This window comes from Barbus barbus (genome assembly GCF_936440315.1).
Source record: "Barbus barbus genome assembly, chromosome: 2".
NCBI classification, from domain to species: Eukaryota; Metazoa; Chordata; class Actinopteri; order Cypriniformes; family Cyprinidae; genus Barbus; species Barbus barbus.
In genome coordinates this window covers 18,043,427-18,071,242 of record NC_136730.1, presented here as the reverse complement: position 1 = coordinate 18,071,242, position 27,816 = coordinate 18,043,427, and the positions used below count along the sequence as shown (strand labels likewise).

The following is a 27,816-nucleotide window of genomic DNA, read 5'->3' as shown; positions in this document are numbered from 1 at the left end:
CAATGCTTCCTCTGTGCTTACAGCTGATGAGGGCTGTGTCTTGTTTCTATGCCCCGCCTGCCGGCCATGTGCTTGTGTTTTGGGTGTAGAAAGCACATCCTGTTAGAGAACCTTGAGGAAGACTGTCTTAATTGCTGATTTTGCTGTCTTCGCTTAGGTTGGAAAGCTATATAGTGAGCAGTTCTGTAGGTTTGTCTCTGTGTGTGTGTGTGTGTGTGTGTGTGTGCGCGTGTTTAATTAGGTTTTCCATCTTCCACTTGCACATTGTTTTCTCTGCACCAGTAAGATCAGCTCCCTCATTTATTTTCCTAAAGGTCATGAGGGCTATTATCTCTCTTCAAACAACAGCACTGGAATGCAGCTGAAATCATGTGGTCCTGCCGTTATATAGCTTTAGTGTGGCGAGTGAGGATGAGAGAAGAGAGATAGTGTGCAGGAATGTGGGCTTGTGTGTTTGTGACTGAATGCTGATCTGCAAGCCGTGTGTCGGCTGTGGTTTGGATTGGACTTCAGTGAAGGGGGAGGGAGAGGCTTTGCAGCTCAGGAAAACATCACGTGGCCAAGGTCACAGGAAAATGGGGGTCTTTTGTGAGTGCACATTTAAGCAATGTGAATAGGTGTAGTTTGCATTCACTCTTAGCAAGGCAGATACAGTGATAAAGGGTCTATACCGAATGCTTTGCGTGTTTGTGTAGTGATGTTAGTGCTACCTCTCAAATAAGAGTTTACAAGGCACTTGCTTTTTGAGATGTAGTGCAATGCGAAGTATCAAATACATAATCAGTTTATGAAATGTTGTTTATTTACATTCTATTATGTTAAAAACATTGAAGCTATTCTGAATATTTAACTAAGTGTCTTTTCTGGCCATACCATTCAGTAACATATTAGACTGGTATGGCACTTTTTCTTCTCTTCTGCTTCATGTTGGTTATTTGTTACATTATATTATATTCACTAACATTTTATTAATGTGTAATATGATGCTAAATTAACTTTTACTATTTAAAATTAGGGATTTTTGCTTTAACTATATTATTTTTATTTAGACAAAGTAGTGTAGAATTTTAATATTAGCCATTTTCAGTTATTGTCCATAACTTCACAATGATTGTCAACTGATAAGTATCAACCAGAATTTCAATATCAGTGTACCACTAAATTGGAATCCATAGGGCCCTAGGATTTCTGTGATGCGGAAAACAGAGGAAATTGTGGAATCCAGTTACAAAAATGGAATTTACTGTATAACAAGGAATGTCAAAGATGCATAAATTGATGCATAAATCAGAAGAAGGTCAGTACACATAAATCAAAACGCAACATGGACTAGTGTCTGAATATTAAGCTGTAAAAAATGCTGTTTAAATATGAATCCTGCATGTTCTGTGTGTCTGTGAATAAATGGAACAAATGCATGGTTTACTACTACACACATTTACTACACACATATTGAAGCGCGAGTGTCGCTCGCAGTGTTTTCAGCCTCTGCCCTCTCAATACATGAGCACGGGAACAAAAACATAATCTCTAGAACTGCTCTGAGTGTCACTTAATCACCATTTTACCCTTTCATTTGATAATTATCGTCATATCATAAACAGAAATGTCAAATGTTCACAGCAACCCATCAAAATAAAAGTTCTGTTTAACTTAAAAAAAAAACTGAGACAGAAAAATATTACTTAATGTAATGATAGTACTACTAATAATAAAATTATTATTAAAACATTAAGGAATTTTACCTAAAGAAAATATTTAGCAGAATTTATTTACCAGAAAAATTTAAATACTGAACACAGAATTTCAGAGAAAAAAATAAAATCAGTTAATTAGAGATGTTTATGATTATTAAAATGTATTGAAACAATTCAAATGGAATCCAGAAAATGAATGGAAAAAACTGAATTAGAAAATAAAACTTATTTCACAGGCCGGACATCCACCAGGCATCATCAGATTCATGTTCATACATTAAACATCTGGATGGATCTAGATAAACTAGTCAACATTATAAATCAAATAGTCAATTGTTGGATGACTATTCAAATATCCAGAACCATCTCTGTAAACATATTTTGTAGAAGGCTCAGCTATGGTACGTGACTTTCTTTAGAGCTCTTCACACTGTCATAACAGTGCAACAGGGTTATTTGACTAGCATTTTTCTCTTTCTTTACCCTGTTCTTTTTCTTTTTCACCCATATGACTACCTCTTGTTCTGCTTTCCTCTCTTCACTCCTCCCTTCCTCTAGTTTAAACTCATGCCTATGGAAAGCATTTCCAGGAACTGGATGTGTGTTATGTAGCGAGAGTGGTCTCATTTAATCTTTCCTATCTCCCTGAGGTGCCTGGGCTTGCAGCAGAACGCTGAGAGTGTTTCTCAGCTGGAGGAGGGGCTCTGGGTGTCTAAGGTCAGCTGGATGAGCAATGAAGCTCTTCCACTCAAAGATCCTTTGTTTATAGTGCATATGGAGACCGATGAGGGAAAGCATGAAGAAATTATATTAATTCAGAGGAGGGTATCGGATTTGATGGATCCCACAATATGCACAAGCAGCTGTGGCAGACATCTGCTTACGGCAGCGTTACAGACAAATCTGTATGTTTGCATTATAGATTTGTATTAGAAAACCTTTCTTCGTCTGTTCAAATGATGATGTTGTCTTGTCTGAAAGTGTTTCTGAGGCACTGGAATGGAAGATGCTATCTGGTGGTTGTATATGGTCACTGCCTTGGCTGGTGAGCCTCTGAAGCGACTCGGTTTCACCCCTCCCCCATTTCACAACAGCACACTGTCTTTAAATGCAGAAGCTTGCAAAACTCGGCAGACGTCTTCCCACACACACATTTGACACATTTTGCATGGACTCCTGTTCTTTTGTATTGCTTAAAGAAATGGGTGGCTATTAAGGGAGTCCAATTAAAAAATGTCAAAACTCCCTCTCAAATTCTGCACAGGGTCTCTCATCTGACCTTTACGCCAGCTTGTGTTGATCCCGCACATTGCAAACTTGTGTGAGACGTACAGGAAGAAGAATTCCAATAATATGTTTGCAAACAAGGCACCATGGACAAAGACCTGAAATTCCTCAAATTCCAAAGTAATCCTACCTCCTCTCCTTCCTGGTTACCACCCTATCATTTCCTGTGTTTGCATAGCCCATCCCAACCTTAGACTCAAAATGCCATGCTGGTGTAATTTACAAAATAATCCCAGGCCTGCTTGTGGGTAATTAGCGGCAGGTCTCAGGTGATTTCTATGGCTTTGCCTGTGATTCTGCCAATTAAAGAGCAGTGTCACACACAGCCTCAGGTATTCCCCAGCACTCACATCTGATTCGACACTCTCAAAGCTTCCTCAAGAACTTGGAGTCTTAGGTATTTTGGGCATGATTTTAAGTGCAGAGTTTTCTTTCATAGTGTGTAGTGTATGTAATATTTAGTGTGCAGAATTTAGTGTTGGGCGATATCATCCTATCTTCAGCCTGTGAGTTTGCCGTTACACAATATTATCATGCTAATTTATTTATTTATTTACTTAGTTTCATTGCCGAAAAGTGAACCAACTCCAGTGTAAGGCTAAAAGCAGCCTAATGTTTTTAATATGACTGAATTTGTATTATGATGATAATTGAATAGAAACATTGTAAGTTACTAATCATAAGGCTTACATTTCCTCAGTTATTCAAAAAGCAGCTACAGAAAATGAGCAAAGAACATTTACATTACCAAAAAACATTAAACTGACGCAAGTTTATTCACTTTAAAAAACACTCCTGTAATAATCAGTGAAGCTTTTTACATTGTGTGATGAATAAATCTTTTATACTTGCATTGCAAGTACATCTGCACTTCCTTGTTTATGATGAGAGAATTCAGAATTCGGTCAGCGTGCGCTGAACAACAAAACTCCACTGTTTCAGCGATGACTCATCTAAACACCTCTGATTGGCCATTGCATTCATAAGCTCAACATAATTGTGTGTTATTGTTTATTACGCACAACACTGTGAAAACATGGAAAAAGAAATATAATGGAACAAATAAGCCATAATAATAATAATAATTAGTATTACTAGCCTGTTAGTAATAATAATAATAATCATCTTGCTATCGTCAAAGGCATCAGCCACAGGCGATATCTCTGACTATTGTTAATACACGATACTATTGTCTATCGGCACAATCCTAGTGAAGTAAAGTCACCTTTATTTATATAGCGCTTTTAACAATACAGATTGTGTCAAAGCAACTTTACAGTATCAAATAGGAAAATAATGTGTCAATGTAAAATGACAAGATTAAACTTAAAGGCATTTCATTATTGAATTCAGTGATGTCATCGTCCAGCTCAGTTCAGTTTAATTGGTATAATTGAGTATAATTGATTTGTTTTTATGTATGTAGTATCTTTTTTTATTAGTTTTATTTTACACAACCTTACACAACCACAGCAGTCAAATATTATGTATTAAACACAGCTCTGTTATAGTAGTTACACCATTTAAAGAGATATTCCTGTGGTAAATGTTTGACGTTTTAAGATATACATAATTTCAAGAGTTCTGCTCCTTGGAGTCCTTCCAGTGTTACAATGGTCATTGTTTGTTTCTGTATGTTTCAGTTTTGAGATTATAAATTCCCCCTCCCCCATTTATGTATTATTTTTATGGATTTTTTTAATGCATGCAATTTGCGCTTTTGTTGATCCTAAGGGGAATTTAAAGAAGCAGGAATTGTGTGTTGAGTGTTTATAGTGACGTAGAATTTGTGATTTGTTTCTTGTGTATTTGTTTTATTTGTCCTTTGAGTACAAATGTTCTGGAGGATGCCTTAGGATGTTTTTTTTTTTTGTAATAGTCAGTTCTTTTTGCTCTGAATACTGATGCGGAATCTGATCTGCTCCCCTAAATGTTTTCAAATCATCAAGAGAATAACATATCTAGTTTAGCATTTTGTTGTACACAGGCAGTGAGTTATTTGAATGTGTAAATGTGAAGTTGAGAGGACTAGGTTTGTCAGAACATCAATAGATTTCCATACGTTGAAGGCGACGGAACACCGGAAAAGGTGTTTGACTTTGAAAGCAGAACGAAATGGGGTAATGGGCAGAAATCTGTGTGAATTGATTTTGCTTTACTTGATATAAAGTTGTTTACATGACCTACATATAGTTGATTTATTAAGCATAACTGGTGTAAAATGTGCATGTAAGCGCACTCACTGAGATGTTCACAAGGAAACTGACGTTCTGAAGTCACTCCCCTGGTCTCCAGAGAATCCCTCAGCCCTCCAAGCCTGTTGGTAATCATTTTGTTTTGATGTTTTAATGATGCAATCTGTGGTTAACGGGCTCACCAGTGTTGGGTTGGGAGGCAGGGGGCTTCCCTTCTCTCCAGACACAGGGGCTTGGGGCCGCTAAATCCCAGCCTGGAGAACAACTCTATTCCCAGGCACACTCTGCTTTACGGCAGCCGGGGCCAATGTGCCCCTCCTATGGAATCAAATCTACACAGAGGGCTAGAATTCCACAAGTGATTATAGAATTCCAGAATAATTTATTTGGAATTTTGGAAAACCGCCATGTTGCTTAAACTCTCCAGAGGAAAATAAACTCTACAGATCAGGAGTTGCAAAGGGGTGGAAATTTTCTGAAAACTTTCCATGTGAACTTCGTCTGGGGAATTTTGGAAATATTACAAGTTTGAAACTTATCAGGAATTTATGAGAATTTACAGGAATTTTGGGGAATTTATGGGAATTAATTGGAAATTTGGGGAAATTTATAAAACTGTATCATATATAAATATAAATATTTTGCTTGATCATAGGCTCACATGTATGCAAATTAATACACATTTTAAAAATGACATTTTTGGATTTTTTGGGGGGGTCTTTGATGCTTTTTTCTGGATTTATAATAAATAAGCATATTTAAGGGGAAGTCGTGGCCTAATGGTTAGAGAGTCAACTGCTCCCCGGGCGCCGCAGCATAAATGGCTGCCCACTGCTCTGGGTGTGTGTTCACGGTGTGTGTGTGTTCACTGCTGTGTGTGTGCACGTTGGATGGGTTAAATGCAGAGCACGAATTCCGAGTATGGGTCACCATACTTGGGTGTATGTCACGTCACTTTCACTTTATTAGAATGTCTGAAATTCAAAATTCAGCTTTGCTTCACAGAAATACATTATATTTTAAAGTATAATACCAAAAGATATGCAATGTTTAAAAACATTAAAAATAGTAATATGTCCAAACTTTTGACCAGTACACTTCTGTATGATAACAGAAAACTTGCTATCAGAAGGAGCATCACAGCTTGAGCTATATAGCACCTACCTCATAAACTGCCTAGCTACTGTATAAACACTTTTTGGTATTTACTAGTTAAACTTAAATCCCATAGATCAAATATATTTAGAATATCAAAACTTATATGTAGTCTTTGGGCTCAAATGCAGCGAATGTGCTTCAGAGAAATTGGAGGGGAATCCCCCTCTTAGGTAACTAGAGGGGATTGTGTGTGGGGGAGGGTCATTTTTAGACTTTAGTTTTATTATCTCACCTAAATGTTTGTTCATCAGTGTATTTGTTTTTACTATGGTATTGCCTAATTTAGTCGCACAGTACATTACACACAGCACAAGGAAGTTTTAAACAATTTTTTGTAATATTCATATAATTTATATGAATACTTACCAAGATAGACATTTTGATATTTTGTGTGCAGGATTTAAGAAATGATCTGTTCATGTTATGGAGGAAAGCACAGTGAATGTAGGGGGTGTGGCCTCAGTAAACAGTGTGCATGTGATTGAACAATGTGTAGGGTAGAAATTAAACTGAAATTGCATTAAATCTGGTTGTTTTAACCAAGATTATGCTGCAAGATTTTGTTCTCAACTAGATTTAAGTTCCCAGTTTTTTTCCAAATTTTTTCAAATTTCCAGTTTATTCCCATATACTCCCGTTAATTGCCATGGAAAGTTTCCAGTCTTGAAAATATAGGCCAAAGTGGGCGAAGATAAAAAATCTTTGTCATTATTCTATCTTCGTTATTTAAAATAAATACACATTACAAATACACATAATATACAAATAAAACAAACAGTGCTTTATTTTCAGGTACAATAGGCATATTTAGCAGGAGCATTCAAGAAATTGAATGAACAAATATAACAATAAAACACTAAATAGACTGATTCCTATTAAAGCAACACTATAAGTTTTTTTCAGTCGAGTAGAGTTTTTTTTTTTTTTTTCTTTTGCGTTTTGTTGTTTTAACATTAACGAATAAATTCTGTCATCTGTCTGTCGATTCTGTCGTAGTGTTTTAGATTTTGCCATAAGTTAAATATATTAAGGTTCTGCAATATATAAATATATTGTGGAAACTTAATTTCCTGTAGAGCTGCTTTGCAACGATTTATATCGTAAAAAGCGCTATACAAATAAACTTGAATTGAATTGAATTTATACCATCATTTACTCACTCAAAATTAGTTTTAAACCTGAGTGACTTACTTTCTTCTGCTGAACATAAATGCTATTTTGAAGAATGTTGAAAACCAAACAGTTGCTGGTCCATAGTGACTTCCATAGTGTATTTTTTTCCTGCTATCAAAGTCAATGTGGACCAGCAACTGTTTGGTTACCCACGTTGTTTAAAATATCTTCTTTTGTGTTCAGCACAAGAAAGAAATTAATACAGGTTTGGGACAACATGTGAGTGAGTAAATAATGACAGAATTCAAATTTTAGGGTGAACTATCCCTTTAAGGACAGTCGGCAGCATGTTTAGTACTGTCCCTTTAAGACCTCCACGCATCTAATATACAGGCACGCATCTGTTTCTCTGAACTGTTTACCTTCATTTTAGACATAATCAACTGAGTCTATATGTAAACCTGGTGTGTTTTGACAGCATTAGAACAAAAGATAACTTAGTTGAGCAATCAGGTGCTATTAGAAATGCTTTTTAGTGTGCGCGCGCTTCAGGTGTACGGGCTCAGAAAAAGTGCAAGTCAGACCAGCGCGTGAATTAAAAGTTTAACCGGCAAGGCTTTAAAACACGCAAATAATGTACTTTTGTGATTGCGAATAAGTGCAGTGTCCCGTGAGAGTTACTCTACCACTGTGCTGTGCTGAGTTAACACTGATATGAATGTATGTGGCCTTGTACAGTATCTTGATACGGCGGCGCCATAACTGCAGCTGATATAATGTGCACTGTAGCACGATACTACGATATTTCTTCAAAAGCAGATCGTGGAGACATTTTTATCGTCCACGATCAAAAATCGTCATATCGCACACCCCTAACCCTGGCTCATCGTAAACCCCAGATAAATGGAATCCCGGGTTATCTGTAATCACGTTTCACACTGCTCATACTATATCTGGGCTTAACTGTTGATCCTGAGTATTCATTAACAGTCGTTTCACACTGCACATTCCTAAACCCCGGGTTAGAGGTCTGCATTCCCGTGGCTGTCCCGCAGGACCCGACCAGAATTCTTGCGACGCGGGATTAAATTCCTGAATAAAACGGGGCAGCGGTCGGTAACTCTGGTGCAATTTGAACGGGAGCGGGCGGTCTAACAATATCCCGTTCCCGATGTCCTTTCAAAACTCCATATCTGCGCTTTATTTAAGCACCGGTACAGCCTGCACTCGACTGTTATGCACGTGCTGCACGCGTGAACCAGTGCTTTGTTTTATTTGCGAGGTCTGTGCACAGCATGTGCATAACGATGCTCAGATCAGGCTGTACCGGTGGTGAATATATGCAAGAAGGGCTTGCTGCATCCTGCGGTGGACATCCAACCCCGCCCACATCCAAGTGTGACATCATTTTGATAGGTTTAGGGGTGGAGATGGGGTGGGTTTAGCGATCAGGGCGTGGAGATGGGTAGGTTTAGGTAAATGTGTGGTGGAAGGAGTTTGCAGTTCGGTTTGCCCCGCCACTCACTTGAAGATGTTCAGGTAAAAAGATACACCCATAGGCTATTACGCAGCAATCATCCTTAATTACAGAAATGTGGCAAAACAGAATATTAAATTTGAAAATGTTTTCCATATTTTTCAAATTTATTAGAATTTTTTGATTTTTTTTTTATTTCAATGTCATCGTTTAGATATCATATTTAGGCTATAAATAATATTATAAATCTGGTAACCACTGGTTTAGGGTGCCATTTGGGACAGGGCCTCTTTTGTGCGAGACATGAGTGCAACGGTGATAGACATCCCTATAGGGAATGCAATAAATATGCATTCTGTGTGAACGGCTTGGTTTCAGTTTTGACGTAAAGAACATAATCTCCGCATTGATGTTCTCTTTTTCCGCAATATTTTGAATGAGCAGTGCCGCATCCAGTGGGTTCAACTGGGATAGGCTAAAAAAAAGCATTAAAATGCAATGACACCTACATCGTCATCGCATCTTGTGCACCACTGATAAGGCAGTCTGACGGACACCTAAAATTCTAATGCAACGTTTTTGCATTCGAATGTGAATTTGTTTTTTTTTAATTAAACGAATATTCAAAATTGAATTTTTTTTGGGACAGCCCTACTCTACACTTCACATCGATTACAAGTTGTACAGAATGCAGCTGCAAACTTTTGACTAGGACCACAAGGAGGTCGCACATTACCCCCGTGCTTAAGGCCCTTCATTGGCTTCCCATTGGTTTTAGAGTGCATTTTAAAATTTTGGTCATTACTTATAGAGCCCCACATGGTCAGGCACCCTCTTATATCCATGATCTATTAAGGCCAATTCACACCGCACAGACAAGCGCCAACAAACTAGTCTGTTGGCGTTTGTTGGATCAGTGTGTTACCCCTGTTGGCGTTGGTTGGAGTTTGTTTTCACCCGACTGAACATGCTTAATCTGCGTTTGTTGGGTCGTAGAATGTCTGAGCAGTGTGAAAGGGTTTTACAACAAACTCTGACGTGGCCACGAACTGTTTCCATGACGATGCACATATTTCACTTAAAGCTGCTTCACCATTGGTTTTATTCGTCGTCTTTTCAGGCAAAGAATGACACGAAAAGACATTAATAACAGTAAAATTTTGATTGTGGTTACTTTCGTCGCCAATCAGACTTACACCATCAATACCAGATGCAAGCGGCGCGGTGCAACGTGACAAAATACACTAGAGGTTCTATTGATTATAATCAGTGACGCTGTCTACACTGGATGTGGCGCGATGCGACAACTGTCGCGTCCGGTGTAGACACGGGATTACATGGCTCTCTCTGTGACTCGAAGTTTGTTGGGGCAGTGTGAACATGACAGTTATTTTTAATGAAATTCTAGATCCAACAGCCAACTTTAGCCAACTTGTTTGTTGGCGTTTGTCTGTGCGGGTGTGAATTGGCCTTTACATGCACACTCTCCTGGCTGGTCTTTGAGGTCTTCTGACCTAGACCTTTTAACTATTCCCAGAACACGTCTTAAGACAAGGGATGACTGTGCTTTCTGTGTCATGGCTCCAAGGCTTTGGAACTCTCTCCTCTTATCATTGAGACCTATGGGTTCTGTGGAATCTTTTAAAATACACCTAAAGACATATATTTTTGGACAAGCTTTTAATTAACAATATGGTCTGGAAGCAAATTTTTGTGATATTTGTTGGTTTTTGTACAGCTGGTATTTAACTTCTTTTGATTTAAATTTTTATTGTAAAGCACTTTATGACTCCTTGTCTGTGAAAGGTGCAATATAAATAAATTTTACTTGCTTACTACTAATTAATGTGTGGTTCTGGTAACACACAGAGACTGAAATTAAAGTTTTGTGTCATCCACATATTTTAGATCCAGTTTTGGTTTTTGAGCGGATCGATTTTTGTGGCCTCCAAATGGTGCGTTCTTTTATTAAAAAACAACAACAAAAAGAACATTTAAAGCTGCCATTGCTTAATAATTTTCTGTAGCTCAAACAGTAGAGTATCGTCGGTTCTCATTGGTTTGATTCCCAGAGAATGCATTGAATGCAGTGTAAGGTGCCTTGGACAAAAGCATCTGCCATATATATAAATGTAAATAAAGATTTGATATTAACTTCCATCTCGACTGGATTTGAATTTTTAGTTTTTATATTATGGACATTGCAGTCTTTAATTTTCTCTTTGGTTACTGGTGATATTCACATGGTTGACATGGGTATAGACCAGGGCTCCTCAAATCTTTCCCTACGCTACCATTGAGAAATTTTAACCAAAGTATGTTATAGAATTTTCATTAAGACCCTAAAGAATCATATCAACTTGTGTGAAATGGGCATCCGATAACCCCTTTAATGTAACCTGTCATTTGTGTGTTGTGCAGGCCGCGCTCGGTGGGAAGCCATGGCAGGATGCACTGGGGACCCAGCTGTTCCCAGAGCCGAGCTCAGGAGGGACGTGGCCGTCATCGCCTGTCCACCGTCATCCAGCCACTTAGACAGAGTGCTGGAGAGGTCGTGGACCTCACTGTGGATGAGGACGGTGAGGAGACCTTTGCTTTTCATTTGTACTTAAGGATGTACAGATATTAAACTCTATACTAATTTGTCAAAATAATAATAATAATTTTTTTTTTTTTTTACTAAAATCAGTTGTTATAAACAAGTTAATTTAGACATCACGGCATATACATATAATGTTCAATATGAAAAATAGATATCAATTTTGAGATATGCTAAAGATTACATTTAACAGTGATATTTAAATTATTAGTGTTTTAAAGATTTACTTTACCTTTGCCATCATTTAATCCTTACTGAAACTAAATGCAAAAAGTAGATGACATGAGCATACGCAATTAATTATTCAATATAGACATATATCGATAACTTAAAGGGATAGTTCACCCCATCATCATTTACTCACCCTGACTTTCATTCTTATGTTGAACATAAAAGAAGATATTTTGAAGAATGCTGTAATCAAACAGTTGATGGTCCCCATTGACTTCCATAGTATGTCTTTTCCTACTGTGGACGTCAATGGGGACCAACAACTGGCTGGTTTTTCAAAATATCATCTTTTGTTGTTCAACATAAGAAAGAAACTTATACAGGTTTGGAATTATACAATTGTCATTTTTGTATGAACTATTCCTTTAAAAAAACAATATTGGCAGAAATCCAATATAGTACCAATGCGTTGCACATCCCTGTTTATTCTCCTGTATTATTCTTTGTGCCTTCTCTGTATCATTCTTTCTTTCTCTCAGTTTGTGCTGCTTCTGTCATTATCATGTAAAGTTTAAAAGCTTTAGATGTAGTGAAGCAGGAGTTTATGAATTCATGCGTTTTTCAAGATCACTAGCTTCAGGATTGAAAACCACCATCCATCCAGTTTAAGAGCAAAACCAAAGGGAGAAACCAACAGGAACTCGACAAGAATTTAATATCCCCTCGTTTCAGAACATGAAAAGGCCTTTGAATATAGTCCGGTCATGACCTCTTTTCATGCAAAAATTTAAATGCTCAAAATAGCTGTAACCGCAACTTCTAAAACAACAGAAATGCGTTGCTCAATCATAACACGTAAAAACAGTCTGCTGTCCACTTTTGCTGAGCCCTAAAATCGAGGGAGAGATTATTTTGTGCGTGTCAGCCATTATTTGAAATGTAACAGGTTTGATGAGTATTTGATGAGCATCTCCCTGACTTTGTGCTGCGGTGATGGTCTTCAGGTCTGGAACATAAAGGAGGGAATGAGAGTTAGATCACCCAGTTCAACACTGCGTGGGTTTGGGAAATATTAGATGTCACATCTAATCTACTCATCTTTCACTGTGAGCGGTCCTCCCTCTCTGTCTTTGAGCTGTGTCTCTGTGTGAGGGGGAGGAGGAATGAATCTGGTAGATTCGGTTAGTGTTGTTCAGCACTGGATTGCAGCTCGTCTGTGTGTTCAGGCCCCGTTAATAATGATTAATCTATATCGTTTCAGCATGCACAGCAGCATAAATAGCCTTTGCAGCTGCACAGCATTCTCTCACAGCCATAGACTGATGGACACCAAAAGCATCCCTTTTATTGTGTGTAATTGAGTTTAATTCTGATTTCATTTACAGGCAATATAATGAAGTCTGTCTGTTATGCAATCAGCCACTGGCCCCAAAGATTCAGAGAGAACTGCTATAGGAACCAATTAAACTGCCATTCTGGATAAGGAAATAAAATCTGTGTAGTGTTATCTCATTAATCTGTAATATGCTGCCGAATCTCGAGGTTTGTCAAAGGAAAACTCATTTACATTGTTTTGTTTCTCTTTGTTTGTCTTTGGGGTCTGTAGCTGGTGGGGAGGTAAAAGAGCAGGCTGAGATATGATTGCATTTGCATTTCTTTTGACGGAGTGAGAAATTAATTTGCAAGGAAAAAGCTGATGGATTACTCACAATGGAATGTTAATGAGTAGCTATCCTCATGGGCCACTTCGTGAATAAAGTCTGTGAGTGTGAAAATGCACATGCATGCTCACACTGATGTTCTAGAGCTGGAGGAAACCATCTGTTGCCAGTTGCAACAAATGCCTTTAAGTTAAGAAGACCCTTATTATTAATATCCTTATAGTTATTATTGAAGGTGTACTTATGGTCTGCTGCAGCTGAGCAGTAGTTAAAAGTGCAGATGCTCTGATAGTAAAATTCTGGCTGATAACAATTAATTTTCTCTATTTACAATAAAACACTGAAAAAAAAATATTTATTTTAAATGCTACAAGTGAATTTAAGTATCACAACATTATAATGTACAGTATGAAAATACATTACTGTTAAAAAATTTGGGGTCAATATTTTCTATCATTATTCATTTATTTTGATGAATACTTCTGTTCAGCAAGGACACATTACATTGATCAAACATGACAGTAAAGATATTTATATTGTTACAAAAAAATTATTTCAAAATGCTTTAAAGATAATGCTCGTAATTAAATTTGTCACAGAATCCTGAAAAGCCACTGTTTTTACAAAAATATTAAGCAGAAAAAAAACATTGATAAAAATGTTTCTTGAGCACCCCATCAGCATATAAGTATGATTTCATCATATTCTCATACCACATGACACTAAAGGGGTAATGACTGCTGAAAATTCAGCTTTGCAGTTACATTAATAAATTACATTTTAAAAAATAATAAATAAAACACTTTTTGGAAATTATAATATTTTACAGTATTACAGTTTTTCTGTGTTTTTGATTAAAAAAAAAATTCAGCCTCGGTGAGCATAAGAGATTTTTTTCAGAAACTATTTAAAAATCTCACCGGCCCTAAACTCTTACTAGTGTAGTGTAAATTTTGTTAAAAATTATATTAACAGTATTGTTAAATTAATTGAATTAAATGATAGCAAAGCTAATCTAATGGGGAAAATGAGAATGCACGTTTAAATAATCCAGTATTGATAAAAATATACATTCTAATATCAGCAAATAACCAATATATTATTCATCGCTAATCAGAAGTTTTACCATCTATGTTTATGTTTTGTGTGTATATTTTGATCCATCTTCAGATCTCTCAGTCGTGCCAACCACTTCTGACAGCACACGCCCACAGCCGGTCAGTTCTTCTTCCTCTTCCCATAATGCCTGTACCTCAGAATCGCCACAGGAGGGTCCTGGTCCCTCCAGTAGCTGCTCAGCGGCTGCCCCTGATAGCACACTGGCTGCTCAGAGCCACGGTGGAGTGCCAGGACCCAGCACCACCAACACAATTGCCAACGAAGGTAAACTCTTGAAATGCTGCTGTCTGATCATTTAGTGAAGTGAAGTGACATACTGCCAAGTATGGTGACCCATACTCGGAATTCGTGCTCCGCATTTAACCCATCCAACGTGCACACACAGCAGTGAACTCCCACACACCGTGAACACACACCCGGAGCAGTGGGCAGCCATTTATGTTGCGGCGCCCGGGGAGCAGTTGGGGGTTCGGTGCCTTGCTCAAGGGCACCTCAGTCGTGGTATTGAGGGTGGAGAGAGCGCTGGACATTCACTCCCCCCACCTACAATCCCTGCCGGCCCGAGACTCGAACCTGCAACCTTTAGATTACGAGCCCGACTCTCTAACCATTAGGCCACAACTTCCCCAGTGACTTTACAGTGATTAGTACTATGTTTTTATCGGTTTTTAATTGTATGTCTTTATCCCCCAATCAGATCACAGCAGAAGAGGCTTGTCTGGTGAGAATGGAGGTGTGGCGATGCCCAGGTTACCCTCTTGTTGCCCCCAGCACTCTCCTTGCAGCGGGACATCTTCAGGGCACCTCTCCATGGGGCACACCCACTCAGGGTGCATGCAGGCTGGGACGACACAGCAGTCTGGCCCCCAGCAGTCTGGCTCCCAGCATTCCCATGGTCACTCGCACCACTTCCACCATCACCACCACACCACCCCGGTCCCTTCTTCTTTAGCCTTCCCAGAGTCCAGCTGCCCTCTGGAGAGGCCCACTGCCATGCCTGCGCCCTGTGGAGGGGTGAGCAGCAGTAACCAGTACCATGACCAGGTACCTTAATTTCTGCATGACAGCTTCTTGAGAGCCTTGTAATGTCAGTGTTGGAAAAGGCGAGGATATTATAAGCTTCTGTAGCAGTTGATACCAAACCCGTTTTCTTGGCTCCTTTGTTCATTGTGTGTATGAATTAAACCCTTTTTGCTTCATAAATTGAGGGGGAAAAATCAAAATAATATGTTGACTGTTTGAAGCATAATGTCTGTATTGTTGACAACACCGTCTGTTTTTCATTTCACACATGGTTTGCATTTAACAGCATATGTTTTTGTTTGGAATTAGTTAACATTCTGCCTTCTTGAAATACTAAATCACCCTTCATGTTTTGATGATGAAAAGGAAAATCCAAAGCACCTTTATGAAAAAATAATTTTTCTGGAGCTGAGCTTTTCACCGGGGATTTTGTTTGAGGCCATCCTCTCAGTGTTGTTGAATAATTCACACTGAACTAATTGTCTTGGGTGCTGAATTCTATTATTTACCAGCATAGAGAAGTGTTGCATGTGCATGTTGTGCATGAGTTTGTGTTTGTCAAAAAGAGAAAGTTGTGTGTTTTTGGTTGTGTATGCAGTGACACTTTTTCTCATGTATGCTGGGCTAACAAAGTTGTTTCTATGTGAAATGCATTTGGCAAAAGTCTGTGGCCTTTGATGATGGAGCAGTAAGTGCCTTTAGCTAGTCATCAGATATGCGCAGACAGGAGGTATAGAGTGAAGCGAGGTGATGTCAGGCATGTTTTATACATCAAAGTGTGTAAAGGATTAGATTTGGGGTGAATGCCCTCGTTTTGAAAGGAATTTAATACTGTTTTGGTTATGCGTATAATTTCTTTGGCTAGTGTCTTTTTTTTTTTCTTTTTTTTATGGACCTGATATGTGCCTTTTTTGAAGTATGTGGAAGATATTATTTTATGAGATATGCACAAACTGCAGGCATATAACTAAACTTCAGATTAAACTTCAGGCAGTTGACTAAAACAAGACTGCAAACAAATCAACTGTAAGATAAGAGACATGTGGCATCTCACATTATCTGAATATGTGCCTGTCTGCTGCAGACTTAACTAAGATGTTAATCATTCTGTAGCTTCCAAACTTTTCTACAACCCTGTCCTATGAAGATGTTACAGTAGCTTCATTGTAATCAGAGGTGGAGCAGGAGAGCTGTAGCACGTAATTTCAGGGTTGTCAAAGTTGTGAGAAGCAGCAGGAGCAGAATAGCATTCTTGCATGACAAACTGACAACTGCTTATAAAGCTAAATATGGGGCTTAACTTGAATGATCCTCTTCAACTACCACAGTCAGTATCTTGCCTCCCATATATGACACACATTATTTTCCAGGTATTACGTAGTGCCACCACATTAAAAATCACTTATAAACAAGTTTTCGTATAAATAAGTTAATATCAGACAGTGGTTTAGTTTCACTGAAGACACAGACAGTGCCATTTTATCAACATTTCATTGGAACAGCTCAAATTGTTGAAAACAATCAATATTTCTTTTAGTGTGGTACAAGCTGTCACCAGCACATCATGTTTTCATGTGGGGAGACTTGATATAAATAATAAAAATATAAACAACTTAAAGGGATAGATTGATGAAAAATATGTCATTAATTACTCACCCTCATGTCGTTCCAAACTTGTAAGACCTTTGTTGTTCTTCGGAACACAAATTAAGATATTTTTTATGAAATCCGACCCTCCATAGACAGCAATGCAACTGAAATGTTCCCAGGCCCAGAAATGTAGTAAGGACATCAGTAAAATAGTTCATGAGACATCAGTTGTTCAACTGTAATTTAGCAAAGATTAAAACGAGTATACTTTTTGTGTGCAAAGAAAACAAAAGTAACGACTTTATTCAACAATTCTTCTCCAAATCACGAATTCTGCCATTATCAAGAGTACGTCTGCCTGTAAACAACGCATCTGTGTGGTGCTGCTGACGTAGAACACACAAGCGCATGTGGCATGGTACTCTCGATAATGGCGGAATGCGCTTTTTTAGGAGAAGAATTGTTGAATAAAGTCAATATTTTTGTTTTCTTTGCTCACAAAAAGTATTCTCGTATCTTTTGTTAAATTACAGTTGAACAACTGATGTCTCATGAACTATTTTACTGATGTCCTTACTACATTTCTGGGTCGTTATGTTTGTTTCCCATGTACATCAAAAATCTCTTTATTTGTGTTTCGAAGATGAACAAAGGTCTTTATGGGTTTGGAACGACATGAGGGTGAGTAATTAATGACACCATTTTAATTTTTGGGTGAACTATCCCTTTAATATCTTGAAAAATAATACAAATATTATTGATGATTAGGATAATGATAATATTTATTAATAAAATACAATTTTATTCTGTAACAAAATATGCAAGGCTGTTGCGGGTAGACCACATGTTCAGATGTGAAATACTTCTCTGACTACTACTATTAGCTTCTTTTAAAAATTAGTTCTGTGTGCCCAAACAACCCCAAAGCAACATTCTGACAACCATTTATATTTCTTTAAAGTCAGTTCATCAGCCATATGCTAATGCAGCAGATGTTTTTGTTCAAAAACATCATGTTTGTTGCTGGATTAACTGCTGGTTTCTATTTTTCTGCTTCTCTCTCTGTCTCAGCAGACTCTGCCGGTGGATCTCAGTAGCAGTGCAGTGCGTAGCAGTGGATCCAGCAGCACAGGGTTCCATGGCACATCGGCCTTCGATCCCTGCTGTCCAGGCTCCGCCTCCCGGCCTCCTGCTTACGTTTCCCAGGCTGCACCTGGACTCAGCCAGCAGACTGTGTCCGACTCATTCAGCTCAGCCATTGTGGCCCAGCCTCAGCCCCAACCTCCTCAGCTCTCTTCCTGCAGGCACTACATGCATCCCCCCTGTACGCACTTTTACCGTAATATTTTAATAATGTTAATCCAAAACTAATGCTAATTTAGGGGTGAAATGGTTCTGGTAAAATAATTACATATTTTATTAATATAATTGGAATGTCACAACAGAACATTTCAGATATTTTTTCCTATATAATTATAAAGAATTGACTGTATGCCCCATTGTTCTAAATCATTGGGCTTAATGCATTTAAAAGTTAGATTATTGTACCTGAAAAATAAAAATGACAGCAGCCAGGTAAGTAAATGGCAATCACGTTAAAATAATGGTTATTGCATTGACTTCAGTTGACCAATATACAAATTGACTAATATAAAATAAGCATTTATCGAATCAGTAGAGACCACAGAACAATGATGCAACCTGGACCTGGGGAATTCGAACCGTTACACCCCAAATTTATTAGATATTCTAAAAAGAAGGCAATAAAATAAAATTGATGCGAGATGATTCCTTTGTGTTTTGTTGTGTGTGAGAGAGAATGTGAAGATGCTGATATGCTGGCACCTGTGCTTTATGGTAATTAGATGAAACACCTGATGTTTAATGTGTTAAGTGCTGCAGGTAGTGTGCCCAGCAGTCCCACTTAATTGCTGATTCTGCTCACAATAGCGTTGTGTGGAATATAAATGAGCGTGGCAGGGCTCCCTGGTGGGCCTGAATTTAGTGGAGTAATTGCCACTCACAGCTCACTGGAGCACCTGTTTGCACATTCTCCCATTTTCTCTCGCTATATTTATCTCCTGTATCTCACGGCCATTCCTTTTCTTTGTTTTCCATTTACTTTCTCGCTAATTTCCTTCTGTCTGTCAAATCCTTAGCAAACAGTATACAGACCATCCTGCAGCTCGGATGGAGTTTCCATGAAGTTAATTGTTTTTGATGCACTTTTTGACTTGTCTGAAAATTTTTAATCGTTCAGAAAGAAAAGGAGATGAATTTCTGTCATTTATATAAACTTTTCTGTTTTTCTCCTCCAGACGGCCCTCTTGCGCGCCCCCTGCACCACCAGACCTCCTCTTCCTGTCCTCACTCCCACAGCAATGCTCCTCCACAGCCTCCTCCACAGGGTGACTATGTCATCCCACACCCCGTCCTCCCCTTCCACACCCCACTGCCTTCTCACGCCCCGGGCCACTCGGTGCCCCCAGCTCCTCCACCCTCCCTGCCTTCCCACCATCTACCAGGCTCCAGTGCCCCTCTGTCACAGCATCTCCCCCCTGAGCACCAGGCGCTGCAACACCACCTGCCCGTACTTGGCCCAAACCCTGTCCAGAGGCTTCACCAGCATGACATACTGCAGAGAATGGAGGTTCAGAGACGCAGAATGATGCAGCACCCAACGTGAGTTGCTTTATAAGTCGCTAATGCTCATCCAGGCTGCTTTAATTTGTTAAGAAATAAAAACAGTAGTTTTAAAAAATATGAATAAAAATTTTAAGCAATTGGGTTCTTTTGTACTTTAATATATTTTAATTAGTTTAATTTTATTTATGCCTGTGGCAGCAAAGCCTAAGCTTTCTATATTAAGACAAACTTTTCCATTAAAGTGCTTTACGTTAATGTCCCTGAAAACAGTGTCCTGTTTTAGACCTATTCTGTAATAACATTTATTCCTCCTTCCTTAAGGCGAGCACATGAGAGACCCCCGCCGCATCCCCATAGAATGCACCCCAACTATGGTCACGGACATCACATTCACGTCCCTCAAACTATGTCATCGCATCCTCGGCAGGCTGACCAGAGGACCACATGGTAGAGTACATTAAAAAGTAGAATGTTTTTTTAAATTAAAGTTTCAGATGCTTTGACCACTGCCAATCTGGGAGCCATGGGTTGCCTCATGAATTTACAATTTCAGTTTTGGATTTATCATTAAAATAGGGTGTGTGGTTAACGTTTCTTGAAGAGACTTAAAGGAATAGTTCATCCAAAAATGAAATTTGCCATCTACTCACCCTCATGTCATTCCAAACCTGTATAAGTTTCTTTATTATGTTGAACACAAAAGAAGATATTTTGAAGAACCAAACAGTTGGTCCCCATTGAATTCAATCATATAGAAGTCAATAGGGACCATAACTGTTTGATTACCAGCATTCTTCAAAAAATCTTCGACATGAGTGAGTAAATGATGACTTTTTTGTGTGAACTGTTAAGTACATGAAAAGAAACATGCATGTTCGTTCTTCAAAACGTATGTTTTAAATATGCCTGAGTAATTAACATCTAATGTCACCACAGACCTAATAATAATAATAATAATCAAAAAGCACTAATTTAAAAACCAATTAGTAATTCCTGAGGGAGTTTGTGGTGAATTAGCTTTCCTGGTTGGCCTTCAAATTGACAACATGACTGAAAATCTCTATAATGTCAGGATCTATTAGTCATGATGTTGGTGTTTCAACAACCTTATATGGTATGCTGTTGTTTAACATGCTGGTTGTTGGTCTTTTTGCTGTTTTAGGGAGCTGGGCATTGAGGCTGGTGTTACTGTAGCTCCTTACCCTTCAGGACACCTGCACCCGCATCTGCCTCACTATCACCCTCCACCTAGACTGCACCATTTCCCCATCCAGCTGATGGTGAGTTGCTACTCCTCTCCATCAGCTGAATTATATGCATACATTAGCATGAATAAAAAAGCCCTGATTTGCTCTCAGGTATGGCACAGATTAATGGCGGCAGCCTCAAGCCGTGTATCCTCAGCATCTGTTATTTCAGGGAGATTTTTATGGGAGCATGAATTATGCATTGCAGGTTATAATGGAAGCTCATTAGACATTTGAAGTGTGAAATTTGAATTTAATATATTTGAAAGTCTAAAATTACATTTGAATCATATGGAGTGACATGCGTGCACATACGTGTGAATAATTTCAAATGCCTCATAAATATTGTGTCCCAAATTACGAGAGTTGTTTGATAAAATAGTTGGACTCTCATTTCTTTCTGTTTCTCTCCCGCTTGGTGCCGTCGCTAATTTCATGTTTTCTTTAGCACACTGGCTCAATGCCTGAAGTGACATATCCACATATTCGCTACATCTCCTCCAGAATGACCTTTGGCCGCACATATGAGGTAAGAACTAGAATGTGGACCAAAATCATTAGTGATCTAAACTTGCTTCTTTACAAGATCACAACACATTTCTTGAAGAATTCATGACAAAAATAAAGTACCTTATACAGTTTATTAACAAATTTAATATTACTAATGACGTACCAGAAGCTGTTAAAAGGGTAATAATATTAAAGTTTTTTGTGTGTGTGTGTGTGTGTGTGTGTGAGAGCTGTAACTTGAAGAAATTCCCCCTTTGCATGTGAAAAGCTCGGAGCAAATTTTTGGCTCTGCTCGCTCATAAGCTGAGTTGTTATTGTCTCCAGTATCATTTTAAACTCTCCCATCCTTCAATAACAGCCTCTTTGTACAGCCTGCATTACATTGTGATGGATTCACAAAACAATATACGCCACAGTCCACATAGTCTGTTGAAAATAAAAATAAAACTTTAAATCACTTCTAACCGTGGGATTCTTCAGAAAGATACACAGCCCATCAGCTGCTCACAGACGTTCCCATTAATGGGATTAGTTATTGTTAGTCCTTCTGGTGTTCTGTTCTTTTTACCAAGAATTTGTCTTGATGTAACCCGTTTATAAGCACTTGTAACCAGTTGTGTGTTTTAACAGGATCTGCTGCATTTAGAAGAGCGACTGGGGACTGTGAACCGAGGAGCCTCTCAGGGAACCATAGAGAGGTGCACCTATCCACACAAATACAAAAAGGTGAGAACACATTCACTTACAAACATCAGTGTTTTACTGAGGTGGTCAAAGTAAAGTCCCATTTGGTGATAATGGACAAGGCAGTCTGCAAAAAGACTCTGAGGATATAATATATAGGGGCTTCCTGTTAGAAACACACCAAAAAAAACAGGTTAACCAGGAGCCATAATAATCAGATCTTTTGTGCCATCAGAAATCCTCACCCAGTCCTTTTATTGCCAAAAGCTGCATAGTGTAGACATTTGAAATGTCACTGATATGAGGCAAAAAGATTCCTGAATAACAGTAATCTAAAACCCTGCCGCCCTAATACAGAAGGTGGTGGAGAGAGACACTGAGGAACAGTTAGCACCTGAAGCATGGGCATCTGTTGGGAAAAATATGCACTCAACCTCAAACTCGGTGAGAAAAAATGTGAACAAATAGTTTGGGATAACATGTTTTAGCTCAAATATTGTGTAGATGTTAACGGGGGCAGGAATAGTCAACAATGGCCTAGTCAATCTAGTTTAGGAGCACACTGACAATGTGTCTGTTGTATGTGTTTTTTTTAATTGAAAATATATAATGTGCAATATCTGAAGTTTTAGGTTTTGTTGCTGCTTGAAGTGTTGTTTAAATGATCAGCACGCTGTTCATAACACAAATAGACTGTTGCTGTATGTTTATGTAACATGCTATGCTGCTCTGTTGTGGTTATTGTTGTATCACCAGCATCAACCACAGCACTTACTAAAGTATACCATATTAAAAAACATTCATATAAACTATGTATTTGGGGGAAAGAAGACACAGGAAGAGCTATTATGTGTTGTAGTGTTGCTCGCCAGTTTATTAGAATTTAGGTGCAGTGATTCTACTTATGGCTGTTACGCTTCTTTCTTGTGCACAGAGAAAGCTGCATGGTAAGCAAGACGAAGAGGAAGGTGCGGAGGAAGACACAGAGGAGAAATGCACCATCTGTCTGTCTATACTGGAAGAAGGGGAGGATGTCAGGTAAGCACTCGACTTACAACACTTGCTTTTTTCCATCAGTACTGGAGAATTTATTATATTTAATTGTTGTTCGTTTAATGTATGTAGTCTGTTGTATGTTTGTTTTTGTTTTGTTTTGTTTTTAAATGTGCTACTCTCCAGGGTTCAGTTTATGTTTTATAATTTGATCCGTTAAGGCACTCATCATCAGTCATGAACACTTTCTCTTTATGTTCTGTGCTGCCCTCTTGTGCTGGAACATGTGAAATAATCTGTTTTGGTCAATCTGTTTTTAACCATTCAGCTAATATTAAACATCTGATTTCATTCTGTTGGATATTTATTGATTAATTGTCACTGTTATTTTGTTTTTATTTATTTATTTTGATTTTGATTTTTTGCAGACGCCTTCCGTGTATGCACCTCTTCCATCAACTGTGTGTAGACCAATGGCTCCTCACTAACAAGAAATGCCCCATCTGCAGAGTGGACATCGAGGCTCAGTTATCTTCAGAGAGTTGATGCTATTTTTCTTGCAACCTTTTTGTTGGACATTTAACTGTTGTTTTCCTTTTCATTTTTGTCAGTAACGCATTCAACCAAAGATGGCATGAAATACCTGCGCAACTATGGGGAAAAAAGAAAAACAACAATCCAAATAAAAAAGCACCGAGCCTGCTGCCAGCTATCATGTAGTACCAGTACAGCTAGAAATAACATCTTCATTAAGGGTTTTGAATTGTATTGTATTTATAAAGGGTTTAAGTAGCTTTTGTTTTCATAAGTGTCATTGTATTTTATTTTTGCATGGTTCCTTGCAATGCATTTCTTTGCACATATAATGAAATAGGCCTCATAAGGCCTGAGAACTTGCAGGCGAGGATTGCTGCTCTAGTAAAGAAGCATTTTTACATACCTGATGCCTTGCTTTACTGGAATAGAATGTCAACCTCCATTTTAAAACATTGCAGGACTCAATTTATTGATCAGTATATTGATTAGTTTTATGTTCTAGACAATGTGATCTGAAATAGATTTTTTTTAAGTGAATCAAGACATTCCTTAATTAGGAAACAAGATCATGGTTAAGAGATCAGCTGCTGTAACAGTGTTCACCCTCACACGAGTTCACTCTCAACACGGGAACCTGGGCTGGAGTCCGTTCCATTTCACTTCGGCTCATTACCAGTGCTAACTCAGTTCGGGAAGTTCGTTTAGAAAAGCATATGGAAATGCTTCTTGTCCGTTCAATTTTACATTTATATGCGTTCGATCCTGAACTGATGGAACTGAAATTAATTCAGCTCCAGCCGTGATGAGAACCAACTGCACACTTCACCTCCTGGAGCGTTCACACGGTTGTGTTCCATCTGTCCCCTCTCAGCACCTCAATCTGACGTCACGTGTAACGCACTTCACCTAATGTATTTTCTAAGAGATGAGAAAGAAAAAATGAATGTCACCTCTCTGTATTCTGATTGTTGTTTTTATAGTATAATGAAGTTGGATTTTTGATTGAGCAGTTGAGAAAGTGTAATTCCTCAGACCAGCTCCATATGTCGCCTTGGTTCTTTGAGGATGACGGGCCTGAAGAAACAGCTGGGAAACAGAATATTTATTGTTTCATCAGGGTCTCCTAGCCTTCTTCATTTATCTCTCTCAACAACCTAGAAAGTGACTCTTGTTAGCTTATTATTCCTTGTCGGATATTGTCATTAACACATTTGTTCTGTAACTGTGCAGCAAACTGTTTTCTTTTTCTTTTTTTTTTTTGCTGCTGTGAAATCCTAACACTAATATTAGTCTCAACTAGCTAACTTGCATATACTTGCACATGAGAGACAAAAGACAGGAGTTCTGTGAGAATGAGAGCGTGCTGAGGCCGTGTATTTCTACTCTGATTGCCGAATTTTGAGGAAAAACTGTAATAATTTTGAATGGAGTGTTGGAATGCAGTACTTAATGACAGGCGTCCATGCATTCATAGACTTAATGGCCCCAGGATGATATTCCATGGGATTTATATTAGTTTTAAAATAATGAAATGAATAAAGTTAGGTAACTCTTTTATGTGTCCATTCTTGTGCCTCCTTGAACTCCTTGAGCAGTGAAATTGGTTTTAGGCACTACTGTCATAACCTCATTCCAAATGTTTTTTTATACTTCACAAATTTGTGCTATTCTCTTATTTACAGCAGTTTTGTACTACACAGCTCCAAACGTTGATAAATGGACAATGTAAAAAAATATTTATTATATACAGTGCCCTCCAAAAGTATTGGAACAGTAAAGACAAAATTGCTCTGTTGGCTGTGGAGTCAAGACATTTACAAATATGATTAAAAGATGAATATGAGACAAAACTACAGAATGTCACATTTTATTATTGGGAGATTCAACACATACATGTTTTACCAGCTAAGAAGTTCAGCACTTATAGAGTTTCATCCCTCTATCTGATGTGAGCATACGTATTGGAACAGTTGCCTCTCAGGTCTTTCTAAGTGATCAGCTGTGTCCTGTTGCATTAATTCTTCAGATATTAAAAGCAGGGAATGTGTCGTATCAGTTATATCCATTACTTCTGTATTCTGAATCTTGCATTCGATGATGACACACACAAACCAGGATGAAGATGAAGGAGCTGACTTTGAGAGAAAAGCAAGCCATTTGGATGCTAAAAGAAAAGGAAGTCAATTAGAGCTATAGCAAAAACAAAGGGCATGGAGAAATCAAGAGTTTGGAAACCATCAAAGCTGGGGTGATGCTCCGACAATCTACTGTCCTCAGGAGACTTTGACACAGAATTACAGATGCTACACAGCAAGATGCAAACCTCTGACCAGCACTAAAAATAGAAAGGCAAGATTAGAGTTTGCAAAAAAGCACAAAGGTGAGCCAGAAGAGTTTTGAAACTGTTTATGGACCGATGAGAACCTTTGAACCTTTATCTAAGCGATGGGAAAGCAAAAATGTGGAGAAAAAAAAGGGAATTGCAAAAGCATACAGCCTCATCTGTAAAGCATGGTGGAGGTGGTGGTGTCATGGCATGGGCATGCACGGCTGCCTCTGGAACAGGCCCTCTCAACTTTACTGATGACTTAATGTATGATGACAGTAGCAGAATGAATTTGGAAGTGTACAAAACCATCTTGCCTACCAATATTCAAGAAAATGCCACCAGATTTATTGGGAAGTGCTTCCTATTGCATCAGGACAATGACCCAAAACACCCTGCCAGTTCAATCAAGGAATTTATAAGGGCAAAGAAATGAAAAGTCTTAGATTGCCCAAGTCAATCTCCAGATTTAAATCTGATTGAACATGAATGTCACCAGCTGAAGAGGAGAGTGAAGGCCAAAAAACAAGCAACAATTGGAATTGGCTGCATTAAAGGCTGGGAAAAGTATTTCAAAGGATGAGAGCAAGAGTCTGGTGATGTCTATGGGTCACAGACTCACTGCTGTGATTGTGAGCAAGGGATCTGCAACTAAATCATAGCTTTTAATCTTTTATATCTGCCTTATGTTCAACTGTCTCAATACTTATGCTCACATCAATGAGTGGGATGAACTCTAAAAGTGCTGTTCTTTTTATTTTGTAAAACGTGTATGTGTTGAAACGGCTAATAATAAAACGTGATATTTTGTAGTTTTGTCTCATATTCATCTTTTAATCATATTTGCAAATGTCTTGACTCCACAGCCAACAGAGCAATTTTGTCTTTACTTTTCCTATATTTATGGAGGGCACTGTACATATTTTATCTGACAAACCTGTTTTTTTTTTAGTTTACCTTTAGTGTTTTTATGCAATAATGATGGAAATGCAACAATATCAGATTTAGATTGGAAGTTAAAATCAATATAGGTAGTTCCCCCACAGAAAAGCAAAATTATTAAATTATGCTATATTGTGCAGCAATTCATATTTTTCTTTTACACACATATGTATACAGTAGTCAACATTTGAAGTGGATCAAAACCTTTCATCAAAGTTGTCCTAAAACTTAAAACCAAAATGCGTTCTTGTCTTAGGACAACTTTGATGAACTTTTTTGATCCACTTCAAATGTTGACCACTGTATCTATAAATGAACCTCTATAAATGAAGTTCATTTGCAAAAACATAACTTTTAAAAAATCACGTTTTTTCATTGTGCATTCCAATTAATCTCAGTCAAACTGCAGTTTTCATTAGGTTAAAAATAACTCAAAAATACAGCTAACTAAAAAAAACAATAAAACCATGATAAAAGACATGATTTTTGAAAATAAACTCTTCAAATATTTTTAAAAATAGATTATGGCGACAGTAACGACTAGGCTTCTCAGTAATTATTATTATTATTAATCTTTTTTTTTGTATTATAAATACAAGTAAAACTAAATTCAAATGAAAGACAAGATTATTTTCCTTAGCCCATTGATAGATTTTTTCTCAATTTTATCAAGAAAACCTCAAGCAAAATGTATTTTGGTTTATGAGTTTTTAGAAATTTGTACTGTTTTTATTTTAGATGTGTGTGTGTGTGTATAGTCTATTATTTAAGTAACTACATACATGCCTACATACATACATTATAAATAGGCTAATGTATAATTTAAGTACTTATTTAAGTA

The 27,816-nt window shown here is 38.0% G+C and overlaps 1 protein-coding gene across 4 annotated transcripts in view; it reads left to right on the top strand.

The window, feature by feature from the left end:
• The window catches only part of LOC306886655 (E3 ubiquitin-protein ligase Arkadia-like), a 47,897-nt gene extending 22,344 nt beyond the window's left edge, over positions 1–25,553 (top strand). The window contains exons 4-15 of one of the 4 annotated variants that reach the window (XM_079443949.1): positions 11,349–11,506; positions 14,529–14,741; positions 15,175–15,521; positions 18,165–18,414; positions 19,409–19,772; positions 20,058–20,183; positions 20,899–21,016; positions 21,432–21,512; positions 22,124–22,219; positions 22,535–22,621; positions 23,112–23,215; positions 23,599–25,553. In XM_079443949.1, the coding sequence (XP_079300075.1) occupies positions 11,349–11,506; positions 14,529–14,741; positions 15,175–15,521; positions 18,165–18,414; positions 19,409–19,772; positions 20,058–20,183; positions 20,899–21,016; positions 21,432–21,512; positions 22,124–22,219; positions 22,535–22,621; positions 23,112–23,215; positions 23,599–23,716 (2,062 nt within the window). In that variant the 3' untranslated portion in view covers positions 23,717–25,553. Of the gene's footprint in view, positions 1–11,348; positions 11,507–14,528; positions 14,742–15,174; positions 15,522–18,161; positions 18,415–19,408; positions 19,773–20,057; positions 20,184–20,898; positions 21,017–21,431; positions 21,513–22,123; positions 22,220–22,534; positions 22,622–23,111; positions 23,216–23,598 lie in introns of all 4 variants that reach the window. The other 3 variants (XM_079443948.1, XM_079443951.1, XM_079443950.1) reach the window with 3 other exon arrangements.
• The last annotated feature ends 2,263 nt before the right edge of the window (positions 25,554–27,816 follow it).